The 17,651-nt window shown below is 38.8% G+C and overlaps 1 protein-coding gene across 1 annotated transcript in view; it reads right to left on the bottom strand.

Annotated features, from left to right (window-relative positions):
* The window catches only part of MAMDC2 (MAM domain containing 2), a 64,567-nt gene that overhangs the window by 8,634 nt on the left and 38,282 nt on the right, over positions 1-17,651 (bottom strand). Inside the window, exons 4-9 of the mRNA XM_072359524.1 lie at positions 17,172-17,256; positions 16,063-16,200; positions 14,129-14,385; positions 11,708-11,801; positions 9,296-9,442; positions 8,187-8,452 (exon numbers count right to left, since the gene is read on the bottom strand). Coding sequence (XP_072215625.1) covers positions 8,187-8,452; positions 9,296-9,442; positions 11,708-11,801; positions 14,129-14,385; positions 16,063-16,200; positions 17,172-17,256 — 987 coding nt within the window. The remainder of the gene's footprint in view (positions 1-8,186; positions 8,453-9,295; positions 9,443-11,707; positions 11,802-14,128; positions 14,386-16,062; positions 16,201-17,171; positions 17,257-17,651) is intronic.

Raw genomic sequence — 17,651 nt, 5'->3', positions numbered from 1 at the left:
AGGTCACTCTCAAGAAACAGGCATAATTTGTTAAAAATAACATGGTAGCATCTTGTGGATAAAGAATACAGTAATTATTTATGTCGAGTGGACGTCATTCAACAGACTGTTAATAAATGCATTCTGGTGAACACTGTATTAAGCGAAAGACATATTGAAGTCCTAAACCCGAGGATCTTCAGAAAACCACACATGAAAGGGTGAGGTCAGTCCTCATTTGTGAAACAACATTTCCGCACTGTGGAATCATGTTCTAACTGATGTTTTCCTATTGACATCACTGGGAGCAGGATCAAGTTCTTTATTCTTAAATTGCGATAATTTGTTCCATACTAGGTAAGTAATTACTCATTAGATCCTGCAAAAAGAGCTCCATTTGTAAGGCATCACAACAATAACTTGCTCTGTCAAAGGCCACTGAATGTGTATCCTTTGCACAAGGCATCAGTTTGCTTCAGTGATAGGTGTGAACTTGCTTGGTTTTGTCATCCACACCGTTAGCATTACTAGTTTCTGCTTTCTTTTTGTGGTCCTGGGTGACACGCTGCCATGAGAAGACTCCATAATTGCGCAGGGGTGGCAAGGAGGAATGAGTGCTTGGGCATGCAGCGTTTCCAGTATGAGCAACAGCGTTGTGTACTAATGTTGCTCATTGTGCACTTCGCTGATTTTGCTGTTATGTTCTCAATTTAGTTTTAAGCAATGATGAAGAAAATATTTTTCTTCACAGATCAGATCTATTTTTGTCCTAAATGTCTTTTTGTGTGCTGATTTGTTTTTCAATTTTTCTTTCTTTCTTAAATGTCTGTTTCGGTGCACGTAGGCTTTACACCCCAAAATTTTATCAATTCAGATTTCACTCAGCCACTCACTTTCACCCCATGTCGTGTTTCTGAATCTGATCGCGCTAACGTCTTATGGTCCTTTACATTTGCTCATTTTACACTTGAATATTTCCTAGGTCAGTTCTTCCAAAAATAATCTTTCATGAAGTTATCGCATACCTTGGAGAAGAGAATAAGGGGATCTTTGTGCTCCACTCATGCTTCTTTTCATGAAAAAAATGACAACTGAACAATGTACTAGCTGTTTCATGATGTAACAAATCTTTCTGGACTTGCATGCTATCTTGGAGGCTAAATTAAAAACATTATCAAATGCAGGCAGTTGTTGCCTGTGTTACTGAGAAAATAAAACACGTTTTCTTCTGATGTCATTCTCTTGTTCTAGAAAGAAGACACAGCCAGGCTATTGGGAAGTTTCCTTCCAAATGATTTCCTTGATTTCTGGAGGCTGGTCTATTTATTTTGCAGCACTTAATCAACATTCCTGGCACGCACAATCAAAAGTATCGGTGATCAATTCTTACAATTTATCCTGGACTATATGAGTAAGGAGTAACACCAAATGAGAACATCAGCAAGTTTTCACTTCTTTTATGCCACGTTGTTAGGTCGTGCCTCAGACACAGAGTTAGGCGGAAAGGATTCTCAGTCCTCACTTGCATCTCCACAAGTTGATGCAAGCTGAATGCATGCATGTGAAATGAACCTTCTTTCGGAAGAGAATAGGAAAGAGTAGAGCATAAAAAAAATAAATAAAAAAAAAAAAGTACAAAAGAGAAAAGTGGGAAATGTATAAAAAGAGGGTTGTAGGGAGCTGGCCCGAGAAAAAGACAAAAGGATAAATGATGCTCCCAGATCCCTTCTTTTTATCCCAAGATAGTATAGCTGTTGCTCAACCATAAAACCAGGCCAGCTGAAATATATATATTTTTAAAAAGATAAGCTGGGACAACAGACAAATCCAGTGTCTGAAAAACAACCCGAGCCTCTGCAGGAAATTAATTTACCCAACTTTATCCTGCTGAACATTCCTATGCTTAAACTACATACTGTTTATCCATATAGATACAAAACTCATTCTGTCAGTTGGACACTTATTTAGATTCACTCAAAATCCAGGAGATAAGCAATTATAATGATGTTTTGGTTGACTGAGTCGGTTTTTGTGAGGAGCAACTGTTGTAGCTTCCTCGGAGTGACACAAAACCCTGCATTATGGAATCCAAGAACGATCTGAGCATCCAAAACAAAAGTGTGACATGACACAAAGAAGCAGTCAAGATGTTTTCACAAAACAGTGAGTCTAACTCTTCAGTCATTTATAGAACTGCACAGCTATACAAGCACACAACCAGTCCTGGCAGATGGAATCAGTGCATCGTGCTGATTTCCCCAGGGCTGTTCCATACAAATGTTATCAGTGTAACCCAAATTATTTTTAACTAGTCTGACTAAACTAGATTTTAAATGGCTTGTTTCTATTTGGCTTAAACAGACACAGCCTAATTTATCAGTAGCAGAAATATGCTACTAAGCCAGAGTAAGAATGTCTGCAACCTCCTGTGTTTTAAATGAACTGATTTAAAACAGCGGTTGCCATGCAAGTTCAGTTTCTTGCCATGTAAATAATATTAATATCTATCATTTCTCCAGTGGGAAAAATAATAGATCATGAAAATATCTACATACGTAATGGAATAACATTGGCAACAAGCTTGACATTTGAACTAACATGTTTTAAAGCCTTTTCTATCCAAACGCAAATGGTTTGCAGGAATAAAGAGCCACATACACCTGACAGAATAGGCTAAGGCCAAGGAGTGTTAATGCTACACCTGTTTCATGTCTAGTAGAGACTAGACTAACCCTAACCCTGCAAACAGTGTATGTGGGACAATGATGTCCCCTGTGAATCCCCAGGCCTCTCGTCGATCTCCAGTCATCTCCTATTATGGCTCTACCCTCTTTCCAACAAAACTGGTTCCCTGGCTCTTCTTTTCTAAGACGGAAAGAAAGGTTCTCACCTTTAGAAGAATCTGGCATGGTGATATTAATACTAGTTACCCAGAACAAACACTGAGCAAAAAAAGGGCTTATGTCAGTTACGTATTGCAGACAGCAAAGGATGTTAGTATCTATTCCAACAGATCTCCTTGCTTAGCTCCTGTGAAATACTTTCTAATACTTTCTAAACTGAGTAAGTTTTAGTCATTTCCATTACTATATATCAAACACTACAGACAGTGGGTACATATTTTGTAAGCACTTTACAGACCTTAATGTCAGCTTAAAAAGGCCCTTCTAGAGACTGCTCTTTAAGAAGTATCTTGTTTTAGGCAAGAGAGAAGGCACAACAGGCAGAGCAAAATACAAAATGCAGTCAATTCCAATCTCTTTAAACTGCCTATTTCATCATGGAAGAACTGATCAAGAGTTGTGCTAGAACAGCACTTGAAAAAAACACCTTTATTTGGCACAAGTGAGAGATTTGCAGAGGAGGAAGTGAAGACTAAGATATCAGCCCTCTTCTATCTTATACATAACTGAAAACCTATGTCCTTCATACTGATGAGCTAGCCACAGCAATCTAGGAGTCTATGGCATCCTGCATTAGTCATTTACCTATGATTTTGATGGAGAAACAGATGACACAAATTTATTAGCAGCAAAGAGAAATCTAGGAATTAATTAATTTCATCACTACAGATTAAAATTGCTACTCATTTCATCAGCATTGCCACAGGTAAAAACAGAGAACAGAGGTGCAAAGAGCCTCTTATCATGGCAGAAGAAGGCGGAAAGTGGGGTGATAATGGTTGTTTAGGGAAAACAGTACAAGCAATAAATCCACCATAAAGACATCTGTACCTTGCTATAATCTGTTCAGCTCCTAGATGTCTAAAGCATTTGCTGAATTGGAGGTCACACTGGTACCACTGTTGTCTCTGCAAGGTCTGTTTTCCATGAATTTGCCCAAGTTGTTTGAAAAGTGTACTTGGCTTTCAAGGCATCCTGTGGCAAAGGATTTCAATGCCTAATGATTCCCTAAAAGTCCTCTTCCATTCATTTGTTTTAAAGCGAATAACTATTGAAGTGCAGCATTCATTCATACAATTCATGTTTTCACAACTGCAATTAAAACTGGTTACAGATGATGGGTGAAAATGAACAGGTGAACTCACATACAAGGTGACACACACATACAGGATTAAAATTCATGTTCCATGGTGCGTGCAAATACCTCCATGCTGTGCATGGCTCACATGAATTTGTCTTTCAGTTAGCACTGACTTTTCCTTGCCATGTATGAACCTGGAAGATCAGTTTCAGTTCATTTAATCAGATCAAAAGAATCTACAAATTTCAGAGTCAGATTTTTATGCTGCCTTAATGATATTTATATGACACGGTATGGCAAGTTTCATTTAACAACTGCTAGGAAGATCTTCTGTCTCCCATTCATTTTCTGGGTATTACAGAGTACAAAAACACTTTTTATGCAATGGATCGTGGGTGTGTAAACTAACTCAAACACAGAGCATCTCAGATACAAACGAATTGGGATTTTAAATGTCTTCTCACTAGTTTTATACAACATGTGTCTTTGCAGTATGTTCATATATATGCATGCATATCTGTAATGTATGTACAAACACTTATTACTTGCTCAGTTGGATCATACCCACCTAACTTTTTCAACGCGGTATTTTGAAAGCGTAATACAAGTCTGTTGGCCAGCATCAAGCTTCCTGCTCACAGAACCCAAGCCAATACTCCGTGCCAGACTGCAGTTAGCTAATTCCAAAAGAACTTGCATAAAAACATTACACAAACCAAAGGATGAAAATCTGAGATGTTTTACTGGTCTGATAGAAAAAAAAAAAAAAAGAAAAAGAAAAAGAAAAAGAAAAAAAAAAAGCCAACAAAACAAAACAAAACAAAAAAACCACCCACATAATTAAAGTACATCAGACTGATTTTAAAGCTTTGTTTCCAAAGTTTTGGGTGCAATATTTATATTGGGAAGAAAGATGAAGGACATACACGTTCAAGTATTTTCTGGGTTTACAAGCATCAGGACTTTTTGGACAAAGCATCATAACGGCTACCTCACTGACCTTGCTAGCCATTAAGGAGCAGCCAGGAGACTGTTTACTGTTTCCACAGTCACTGAGCCAATCTACGAGTTGCATCCAGTAACCAAGCACTTGACCAGCTAAACTACTGTGTGTGCCTACACCTTCATAAGTCTAGACTTGATGCACTGCAGAAAACAAAGTGATATTCACATCAACCATTACATCTCCCAGAGAAAAGGTGGTAGCTCCATTTTATTTTAATCCCACCTCGCCCCACTGAAAGATTTTTCCCTTGTTATTAACAATCCCAAGATGCAATGATTTCAGCTCAGATTTTCCATTCTGGGTGCTTGCTTCAGGCTTGTTTTGTAAGATTCAAGCCAAAACACTTCCATCATTTCCAAGAATAAGACTAGGAAAAAAGGCATTATTTTGCCCCTATTTCAAAAATTCTTTGGCTTGGGCACTACTAGACATTGGAGCAGGAGGATGAAAAGTGTAAGGGTTTGGTTTCTGTGCCAGAATTCTGTTTTCTTTCAATTCATTACTTTAAATTAATAAATAAACCTAAAATTTATAAGAACTTGGACAGGTATGGCAAAGAGATTGGGACATGGATGACAGGATCTGAAGCTCAGAAAGGGAACAGGCTGAAAGGCCAGACAAGATGGAGAATGTGAGTGGAGGTTACTGCCTCCCAGACAGGACTGAAAACACAAAGGTTTATCCATGAGATACCAAAAGACCTGAATGAAGGCTAGAGGAAACAGGACAAGAGATGTTAAGTTCACTGAGCAGATATGGGTTTCATGTGTGACATTTCAATCTCCAGAGCCAGAAGTATAATCCATGAGTTGCTGGTTCCCACTACTCGTTGTAGCCAAGCAAAATGTGCTCTGATGCATCTCTGCCATAGGCCTACGATGAGGATGGCAAGTGATTATTCCTCGTCAGCTGATTCTTTAGGTCCTCATCATACACGCATGAGGGCAAACTGCTGATTCTCATCTATTTACCATCCACCAGTACCTCCAAGTTCTTTTTGGCAGGGCTGTGCTTTTGCTCCCCATCTTGTTCTAATAGTGGGTGTTGCAAGACCTTGCATGTGGTTTTGCTGAATCTCAGGAGGCTCACCAAGACCTGCCTAGGTCTGTCTGAATGGCACCCTATCCATCAGGCATGTCGACTGTACCACACAGCTTGGTATCATCTGCAAACCTGATGAGGATGCACTTGATTCCACTGTCAACGTCACTGATGAAAATATTAAAATATATTAGTCTCAGTACTGACCCCTGAGAGATAGATACCTCTTGTTACTGATCTCCATCCAGACACTGAGCCATTGACCACTACTCCCTGGGTACAATTACGCATCCCGTTCCTTGTCCATCAAACAAACCACCCACCAAATCCATATCTTCATATCTTTCCAATTTGCAGAAGAGTATTTTATGGGGGACTGTGTCAAAGGCCTTACAAAAGACCAAATGGATGACATAGTGGCTCTTCCCTTGTTCACTGATGCAGTTATGTTACCATAAAAAGCCAAAAAGTTGGTCAGGCAGCACTTGCCCTTGGTGAAGCCATACTAATTGTCCCATGTCACCACCCTGTTTCATATGTTAAGCATATTTCAGATACATCAGAAGGATCTGTTCCAGGATCTTCCCCAGCAAGATAACAGGCTTCAGACTAAGCTAAGGCTTCAACCCTTGAAATACGCAGTTATTTTACTAAGAGGTATCCAAATTATGAAATGCTGAAAACTAGAGTTTTCTAAAGCTCCATAGATCTCACCATTTGTCATATCTAAAGAACGAAACCTTAACAGAAACATTTTGCAGCTTGTTTCTGTGGTAAAGAAGGCTTTCTCGTCACAAGATCTGAAGAACTTCTGCAGGTTTTTGAGAATTGCTGGAGGCCAAAGAACTCCGCTGCTGCAGAGTGTGGTGTTTCTTCTCTTCTGCAAGCCTTTGGTCTCAGAAACAGAGCGGATATTCCTTTGACTTCATTTTTCTCTCCTGTACTGCTCTCCACATCTATTACTGCCTATAGGCAGACTAGTAGGTACAGACATTGAAGCAGCAATTCAAAGAAAAGTTTAAAAGCTTTCCATTGCAAGCAAGTTTCTTATTTCTCCAGTATTTTAGATACTTTCATTTCTAGGAAAACATAAAAACAGTTCTTCATAAATCCACATTGGAAGAGATTTTCCCTGTAAATGTCATACGCTAAAATAACCTGCCACCTCCAAGGCTATAAACCACGTGTTAACAACCATGTTCAGCTGTCATCACTACTCGTACGTTGTGTTATGCCATTCAAGCTACTGAAGCTTTTTAGAAGCAATTAAAATAAGCCAGAAACAGAAGATAGCAAAAGCATGTTATACACTTGCCCTTGTAACCAGTATTTTCTTATGTTTTTACTTTTTGTTTTCAAGAAAAAAGAGGGAGAGAGAAATACACTTTTCTGTGAATACTTTGGGATGACACTAGAAATGACCTTTCTGTCACTAAGTTTTTGGGCAGTAACAGTATTCTGAAATTGTTTCTTTCAATAGGGGTAGAAAGGGCATTAGGAATTCTGTTACATTTTATGTGTAAACATAAAAAAAAAATGAAAAAAACATTTATTTTTAATTTAATAGACAGCTGGAGAAAACTACCCAACAGTTATTATTGAACTATAATAGCAATTATAATTAAATTTTCAGTGTAAATTTCCTTACAAACGCACTGGACTTGGCCTCCCCAACCAGATACTGCAAATACTTAATGTCTACTGCTCTAAGTTACACTGACCTGTGTAGAAAAGTAGGATGCTGATGAAAGTAGGATCCACTTTGCATCCTGACCAGAACTTCAACTAGCACTGAATTTTTTAATTACAGTCTGTAATTCAGTAGGACAATTGGAATGACATACAAAACAAGTAAAACAAAAATGCATGAACATAAAGCACACTTAGAAACCAAGATACCATCAGTTGTCACCCCAGTTCCTCCATGAATACTATGACTGCCCTTCAGGACACAAAGTGTGCTGCTCTGCTCCTGCTACAGGGCCCCTCCACTGGTGCTAGTGGAAGTGAGTCTGCAAAGAAGAACACTCCTCCACCACACAGCCTAGGGAGCTTTATTTCATGTTGCAGGGGCGGCTCACTCATGTTTACTCCTTGAATAAAAGAGTTCTCAGAAAGGAAAAGGCAAGGAAAACCTCCATCTACAACAAAGCAAATACGAACAGCTGGCTCTTACCTTGCAAGGCATCGGTTTTTTGAAGGAGATTTCAGCTTGAGTCCAAACACCCCTTGGAGAGTCCAAGACAGACCAGATTTTCTCTTGAACCACATGATTCTCCTCAAAGATATAAACAGTAAGGGTGCCGCTCATTTTGAAAAAGCCATACAAAGCGTAATAAAAACGCAGGCAAAACTGCAAGTTTCCTGGCAGGGTTGGGCCATACAGACGTCCAATGTACCCAGGCTGTGATGTAAACTTTGTGTTTGCCAGCAAGTAATAACCTGCAAGACAGTGCAACTAGTGAGTATTTCTAATAAACCATTAGCATAGCTTGTTTGCTGTTAAAGCAGTTTCAGTTATTGCAACAGACTTTAGTGGTAGAAAGTTTCTACTGGCAGGAAGAAGACAGTGAAAGGAAATAAGCTTTTTTTCTAAAAACATACTTGCTATTTCAAACTAAACTGGTACGTGAGGAAGTTACTAGAAATAAGCACTCTTCAAATATACGTGGAAATATTCTCTTGCTGGGAGGCCAGCTATTTCAAAGATTCTGCTCTGAGAACAAAGAATAAAGGATGGGACACAGTGCATGAAACAGGCACTACATCCTACAGATCATCCTACAGATAATAACCACAAACACCCTATATAAGGGGATGTATGAAAAGCACTACATCAAGTGCAGAAGACATTTTCAGAACTTACTGGCAGCTTTTCACTATGTGATTTCACTGCATAAAATTTCACATTTTTCCCTTAAAGATGCCAGCTGTCCTATGCCTGGAAGAGCTGAGAGCCCAGCCCTCCTGTATGTTAAAATTATGCTATTATGCTACTATCATACTTGTCTGCGTGTTTTTTTGGACTCGTATCGACTGCAGATCAGGGCAGCTCAGTGACGTTACCTTCACTTATAGCCTGCATGGCCTTTTGACCAGTGACTTTGCCTCTTTGCATGCAGGGTCAGGCACCACCAGAGTCCCAGACAGACTGCAGTGGCAAGCAATTACAGCAAGGCAAGCTAACCAGTGTGCCAGTGATGTTATTGGAATGTGAAAATTTAAACAGTGCATTAACTTTCACATCCAGTTTGACTCTTCTAGTGAAAAGGAGATCAGATTTACCAAACCCAGTAGTGTGATCTCCTGCTCTATACACATTGCGCTTCACTTTCACTCTGCTCCATCCTGGGACATCTTTGTGATCCTGGTAAAAATTACACAGGTCTTCCTCAAAATTGCAGCCTGCGTCAGCAGGATTGAAGAGAATTCCTAAAAGGCAAATGCATATGTTCTCTTAAGAAGAGCATGGTACAACAAGCCTAAGTACTCAAAGCACAAGTATGCCCTAGTATACTCTGTTTCATCTTTCTCTGCAACACAGAAGACAAGAATACCTAAAGGTGTCACATGCATATGACAAAAAGTCACACCAACCTCAAGGTACCTATTTTCTTTCACAGGTGGACTCTACTTATTTATATTTTTCTGGAGGAAATAAAGAAGAATCTCCCTGACAGTCCCTATAGAATATAAATACATTGCAGACATAAAAAGATTTCTTCTTCAGGACATAATGCACAAAGACATTCAAATATCTGTTTTCATCCTGCTCCTTTATTCAAAAGATATTTGGACAGAATGATTGTGAGCATGTGCACACGTGCATAGCTATCAGATTTTCATTCTGGCTCCCAAGGGGATAACTTTCCAACACAAACATTCAGAATTTTCTTGATCAACACCTCTCTCAAAACCATTTTGTAGTAATGCATAATATGTGTGCACGTACATGCTTTGAGTACATAAGTCAAATAGCTTTTGGGTTGTGTATCACCTCATGGCTATTGACCTCTCCCATTTTAGCACCACTCTATAGCCGCAAACACGGCCCCTCTGCAAGGAAGCTAAGCAGGACTCCTAGGCAGTGGTGGGGTCTAGGTGTCTTTCTCTGCCTACAGAGAAATAGGTAGCAACACTGCCCCTGCATTCATCACCAGAGAAAGTGTACAATGGGAATACTATGCGGCTCATGAAGCATGAGCACTCATCTTTAGATTCGGCCTTTATTGAGCAGGTATACTACACTAGTATCTTTCCCTCCCTTAGACTACCATTGAGACCCTCACTGACTAAAACTTCAGGAAAATTAAATAAATAAATAAATAAAATTAATGCTGTAATATACACACACCCCTGTGGTTTAGTACAAGGAGAATGAAGATTTCTTGTTTTTTAACATCACCACTTACAGTAATTTGAAACAGGAAGTAAGTTTGCAGGATTGTCCAGCACCAAAATGTACTTCAGCAAACAATCACACTAATGACAGACATCCATTTCTCAAGTAGGAAAAACAAAAAGCAACCCACAAACTAAAAACACATACAAATCAGAGCTAGTAAGCAAAGCTCTTGGCCGAGCCCATCAATTTCATCTGTTAGAGTGGATCTACATTTGGGCTATTATACCACAACAAAATCACGGTTCAGCAGAAAATACTATGTAATATTCCATGGCTCACTGCACATTAGCTATTTTTAAAATGGAAAACACAGACGAGCACACAGCTCCAATCCATAGCATGCTGCAAACCTAAGTCAGGATTTTTATGGCAAAACAAAACAAAAATAGAAGAGGCACTGAGTAGATAATGAAACAGCTGGGCTTACTGTGCCAAGAGTGGAGGATTTATAACATATAATATATAATAATATATAACTCCATAATATATTGTAACATGCCTCCTACTGGTATTTATACAGTGCAGGTAAAGCTAGAACAGACTCCAAGTGATAAAAAAGCACAAAAATCTCTTTTTCCACAGTCACTAGCCAAAAATCCATGCTTGTGACGAAAACGAATGGGTGAGCTCAGGGGAAAACCACTAATTTAGTTCTGGCAACTGCTTAGCAGTAGCAGTGAAAAACAAGAACAAAGTGAGTTAAGAGACTACACTCACAAATGACAAAGTCTTTGGTCCCACATGCCCATACTGCAGAGGTCGTGTGGACTTAGCTGACTTCTGCTGCTGTGAAAATCTAATAAAATTCTGATAGATGTGCCATTCCTTGTGGGAAACAACACCTCTTGGAACAGCAAAGACAGGAAGACATAGCTCCTGCTTTGGCTCTGAAGAACACCTCAGGGAATGTCGATGGAGGAAGATATTCCCTGCATCAGCAGAAGTGAAAAGCCAAGGACATTTGCCTTCTTATCCTGTAACAGCTGGGGAAAACTCAGGACATCCCTCAGCATTCAATCCAACACAGCAGTTGCAGAACCTGCAGGTAATGTCACTGGTGAGGAAGCACTAAGGATTGGTTCCCAAATAACTCATCAAGAGAACAGCACTGTCTTTACCTGCCTTACACTGCTGTCTTGTCAGTAGGGGAAGAGAAACCCAACAGGCATTAGCCAGATACAAAAGCAGTGTCTGCACAACCCTACCAGTTACTGTAAGTACTGACACAGGCAGTTCAAGGAAGCAAAGAAGGGGAGAGAAGAAGAATGGTAGACAGCAATAAGAATTCATACCTGTGTGATTGCTGCAGTAAACCGGAGAGAAAGAAATGTCATCGAGGGCAACATAACCCCCCTTTGCACTATTGAAAGCAACTTCAAATACTACCTGAAAATAATAATAATTTGTTATTCATCCAGTACCTACACAACAATACTTTTGGTACACCTCTTTGTTTCAGATGTTCACAGACTCTAAAGCACCTCTGACAGCACTGCAGGTCTGGGGACAAACTGAATTACATTACTTAAATTTATGATATAAATTCAATTCTGGCCTGTGCAACAGATCTTTGCCCATCCAAAGTCCAGGGAAAATCAAAGGAGAACAGGACGCTTCCGCTGCTTTATGAAACATCAGCTTTAAACATACACTAATGTAACGATACCATAGCAAGCCAGTATTCATCCTACATTGACTATGATCCCAAAGCTGCCTAGTTATTACTGTATCTACCTTGATCAAGAGCTAAAACCAAACTGCACAGATTACTCTGCATGAATTGTTGTTACTTCATTCACTTATCTCTAAACACCCTCAGACACTAAAGAACATGTCTTGGAATCAGCTGGAAGTTTTCCTTTTAAAAAATCAGTTAAGAACTAGAAAAGCTATCGCTTGTTTTGTTTACCAGAAAATCAAACACTGCGGATATTCTGCCATTCCCAAGGGACTTCACTTCCTCAAGTAAGTGGAGGACAGACCATAAGTCTTGAGGAAGTGTGTTAAAATTTATCTCAAGTATCAAAGCACCGACTTACAGGAAAAGTTTGAGAAAAGGCCCGAATCACAAGACAGCCCCAGGGACAAAACAAGGATATAAGGACAAATACTTCCAGAATGAGATAGCACTGTCTGTGATGTCTTGCCTACAGATGGGAACCAAACTAGGAGAGCTGTGTAAGAAACCAGAAAGATTTCCTCTAGCCAGAAGAAAAAAACAGAACTTTCCTTGTGAAGCAACTGAAAACAGTGTAAGCAAGGTTTGATCTTATTTCTATGGAACTATCTCTGAAGTAAAGACTATACTGGATTACATAAAAATTTCTGAAGCAGAAAAGAGGCCCAGTTTGCCCAGTATTTGTTTTCAGCAGAGGTCACCTATAGAAAGAATTAGAAATGATGACAAGTTTTTGGTTATTCCCTTATACTGCATTCCTAATTAATTGTTTCTTCTTTAAATTTGTTTAATCAGCTTTCGAAATGGTCAAAATAATGGTTTCCCTACTATGCTGGGGTACTGAGTTCTACAATTTAGCTGTGGTATGTATGAAGGGGTCCTCCTTTTTGTTTATTTTAAAACTGCTATCTTATAATTAATCTGGAACATCAACACAAATTGTGACTAACAGTGAACAGTCAAGCTTTTCTGTGCCATTTGTGGTTTTTATAAACCTCTACCACATTCTACTTCAGTCACATTTTTTTTGCAGGTTGCTGGAAATTATTATTTTGTTTTTGTAACTTGATTATTCCCATCTCCCCCTCATGCTTCCAACAATACCCCTTTTTAATTGAAAGGATTGAAGTTGTGCATTCTACTAGACACAGGGATACTGAACACCCTGTGCTTTCATCCATCCTATGGTTTGCTGCTTATTCCTGTATAGATAACTTCCAACATTCGAAGTGGTTTTATGAATGTGGTTAAGAACAGAGATAATATTTTCACAGAATTAGTCACAGTAACTCCAAGGCCTGAGTGATTTCTGAGTGATCATTACGGCTTCAACTGTCATCTTATTTTGTTTTAACTTACGCACCCACTGACATATTAAGACAGTTTGACTAATTTATCCCTTGTAAAGAAAGGCCGCAGTGTGGGAATTCCTCTCACATTCTTCACAGTGCACACAGATGCAAAAGACAAATTTGACTTTTTTTGCTTTCCAAGTTCACAAATTGGAAGTATTTGTGCACTTCCCATACTCCACTTTGATTGTAACCCCGGATATGTAAAACATACTTTCAAATTCTGATGTGGTGCTAAAGGCTTTGTAACTCACTTCACTGAGATAAAATGACATTCCTACACATTCATACCTATAATGTGCATACCTATAATGTGCATACATAATACACTGTTTGCTCCAATCTTTGAAGGTATTTGTTTTCCAGTAAACATGAGGGAAGGCCATTTTACTTTTTTCTGATACTCCTGACATTAGTTATGTTTCCAAAGACAGCTAGCTTTCATACCTAAAGGCAACTGTACTATTAGGACCCAAGTTTGGACTCTGTCACATGAAAACAAAGACTGAATTGTAGGATTGTCTAAAGCTGAGAAAACATCTAGAATCTATTTTTGTTAAGTTTTGTTCTGTGGTACAAGGCATGCATAATGTTATGATACTAAGTACCCTCAAAAACAGACCATCAATGGATGGAAATCGGGACTAATGTACAGAACTGATGTACAGGAGTGCATGTTTTACCTCCATTGGGTACAGTGCACTAAAGTCAACTTCAGCTAATGCCCAGTCTCCAGTCGAGGCACTGTCTGTTTTCCAGATCTCTTCATAAGAGCCACTCATATCTCTCAAGTAAAGAGTAAAAACAATGCTGCTCTCCTGCTTAAGCTGGTAATAAAAAGATAAGCAGCCAGACATCGGAGCCGAAGTCTTCGGTGAAATCAGCTGAGCCACCTCCTGAAAATGTTTGACGTAAACGGAGTCTACATACATGTAGTGACCTAAGAGTATAAAAAAACTTAGCATAAGGACACATTTGAAAGGACAACAATTAAAGGAAGTATAAAGAGGTGGTGCAGGGACTAGATACATATCTGTAATGCTAGGACAACAATGGTTAGCTCCCAGAAATATAAGTAATTCTGAGATTTTTCTTCTCGTTTCTTCCTCTGTACAACCCAAAGTTGTTCGAGTAAATACTAAGACTTCCAAATGCTTGGTATAGCATTTAGTCTTATCCAGTGTAAAATCTACTAAGCTTAACTAAGTAAATGAATAAGATTCACTTGTTCTACTCAGCAGATCATTAAATGTAACGAACTCTCAAACAAATTGTAATTCTGCACATTTCACCATCTGTATAAAGATACTTGGCCTACCTAAGATCTAAATTATAAGTGTTTTATATTCTTTGCAAAACCCTTAAAAAATACTGTTAAGACAGATTCATTATCAGAGAGTTTGTTAGACATAAATATATACTGATGAGTAAAATCCCCTTACCAAAAACAGCCAGTATGGTGTGCACACAGATTCTCAGTGTACAGAATCTCAGACTGTGGTTTTGGGAAATATACCTTGATTTAAGCAGGACACGTGCATGTTTACAAAAATGCCTCAGATCTACAGATTTTCCCTTCTATGCTCTTAGGAACACATCATCAAACAATACTGGTTGGTAAATTTAAAAACAGGTTTTCACAGGCAGAAAACAAAGGAAAACAAAGAGCTAAACTGACAGGATGCTTCAGTACAGACATAGCAAACTGTGCTATTAGGTTTCTGCATTTTTGTTATCTACACCACAATGGCCTATTAATTAGTTAATACCCTTCCCAGCCCTGGAAATTTCAGTTCTCACTTTATTTGTATGAATAATGGGGAAAGGGCTGCCTTGATTGTGAGTTTCATCCAGCTTGCCCATGGTCAGGGGACTGGTGACTCTGCAGTGGTACTTGCCTGAGATGCTTCATTTTCTTCTGCAGTGTTACCACATTTCATATCTTAATGAAAATTCCCCTGACAAATGGTTGATGTATCCCCGTACCACACTTCTTGCAAAAAGGCGGCTTTAATATGAATTTTAGATTCTTGAGATCTTCTCGTTCAACAGTCAGCAGCAAGAGTTTGTGTGAAAAATAAATAGTGTGGCTACAGGAAAATAAATCTCTCCCAGCTGCCAGCTTGGGCAGTTTCATACAGTCCTTTCTAATATGCAGAAGGTCCATATGTACCATGGCTCAAGTTTTGGTGAGTTCAACTTCCATGAAAATCTTACCAGTATTTGAACAGAGTTATGCAGAGCCGGACTGATACTCTGTACTCAACTCATACAATTGTGAAATAAAATATAAAGGCACAGCGGCATGAGTTAAGGAAAAAGTATCAGCCTCACTTTTAATGACATAATTCCTTGTACTAACAAAAACCCAGTGCTGTCTGAGGTGCACAGTGCACTGTAGCAAGCCGGGTTCCCCATGTCTCATCTGCTGCAGTATTTCATACAGCGCTACACCAAAGATTAAGATTTCTGCTCTTTTGTCAATCATTCTTCCTGCACTCAGTTCCAAGAAAAAAAAAAAAAAAAAAAAAAAAGAACATGCATAGTAATTTGCAGTATATGAGACACACAACCTGTGTGTTTTCACCTGTACTTTGGTTATACATTTGTTGCTTACCCAATTCGTTATTAAGCGTGTGGTCTTTGGGAAGGATAGACTGGGAATTGCGAATGTTTCCTCCTCCAACAAACCAATTCACGTTGGGGTTCCAGCGGTTCACAAAGCCACAAAGATGATTTTCTTCAAAGTCACATTCTGCAATTGCAAACGCCAGCTCAATGCATGTATTTTCTTTACAGAAAGCTTGAATAAATGCTATTGCTAAGCACTGGCTGTTTTATATACGGCAATGCAGAGAACACCTACATTTATAAAAATGGACACACTACTTAACAGATTATAATAACCGAAGCAAATACTGACAGTTCTTGATCACTGCTGTACAATAAACATTTCTGTCTTGTTCAGTCCAATCTCTCTGTTCTCATCTCAGCTGTACCCAGCTGCTGTAATTTAAAACCAAACAAAATAGATTTAAAATAATCCACCTTCTAGTACTTACTGAAGATTCAGAATAGAACTCCCATTTGTAAAGAAAGGATGGCTGAAAGCAGAGCAGAAATAATATTTCACAGCAGTGACAAGATTGCTTTATTTCCTTTGCAGATCCAAAGAATTGCTAACAGTTCAGTTGGACTCCACCAATGCTCCCCAGAAACAGAAAGGTCTTTTGGCCTCTGAGCCACTAAAATTTTTGAACATGGCAGCATTTTGCAAATGTCATGAATAAATAGCCATCGGTGTGAATATCACCACATCTTTTACTCTACAGTCTGAAGCACTCCTTTGTAAGGAAACATGGGGTGGCAGACAAAGGAAATAATATCACAGGAATTGTGTTTCATGTTTGCAGAAGTCTAGTTTTGTAAAAACATAACATTTGGTCCTGCTCAAACAACAAACTGCTTAAGGACAGAACGAACTATACGTGAAATCTTTATATTACTGGAGAGATGAGTAAACACAAATATATTAGCATGCACAGTCTTAACTTAGAAACAATGAAATACCTATTCTGAACACGGCAGTTAACTTTTCAACAAGATAAAACCTACTGTTTGTTTTTTTTTTTTCCTAAATTGAATCCTTTAATTAGAGTTTTAGAACAGCCAGCAAGCCATTTTCTTCTGCTCACAGAAAACAGGATCTGAGCAGACAGTACTCACCAATACAATATCCAGGAGTTATTTTAATTTCAAAAACTGCTATGCTGGCAGATTTATCTTGTCCCATTTCAGCTTCCAGTACAATCTGCACAATATAAATCAGATTGTAGATTTTAGAGCGTTAGAATGCCCATTCTCACTCATTTAAACCAGATAAATGGGTTAAATAAGCCATGTAGGGAACTCATCACCCTTCCAGTCAGCAGAGGTACTTTTGCTGAGAGGCTTGTTAGAATGCAACAAAGTTAATACCCTTCTCTGAAGATAAAGAAAGTACACTGAAAGACAATGAGACAAAGCCAAAATAGCACGCACTTCATTCAACACAGATAGAGAAATGTACAGATACTCTGCAGCTTTCTGTATACAGGGAGTTGCTGTGACAGACAGTGTAGTAGGGTTTGGGTAGAAACACTCTCCTCTAAGCTTCTGACCTTTTCTTCTTCCTGAATAGTACAGGGCAGGAAAAAGAGAGCACAT

Source organism: Excalfactoria chinensis, chromosome Z, assembly GCF_039878825.1.
Source record: "Excalfactoria chinensis isolate bCotChi1 chromosome Z, bCotChi1.hap2, whole genome shotgun sequence".
Lineage (NCBI taxonomy): Eukaryota > Metazoa > Chordata > Aves > Galliformes > Phasianidae > Excalfactoria > Excalfactoria chinensis.
The sequence above is the reverse complement of the archived record's forward strand: the minus strand, read 5'-3'. Positions and strand labels throughout refer to the sequence as shown.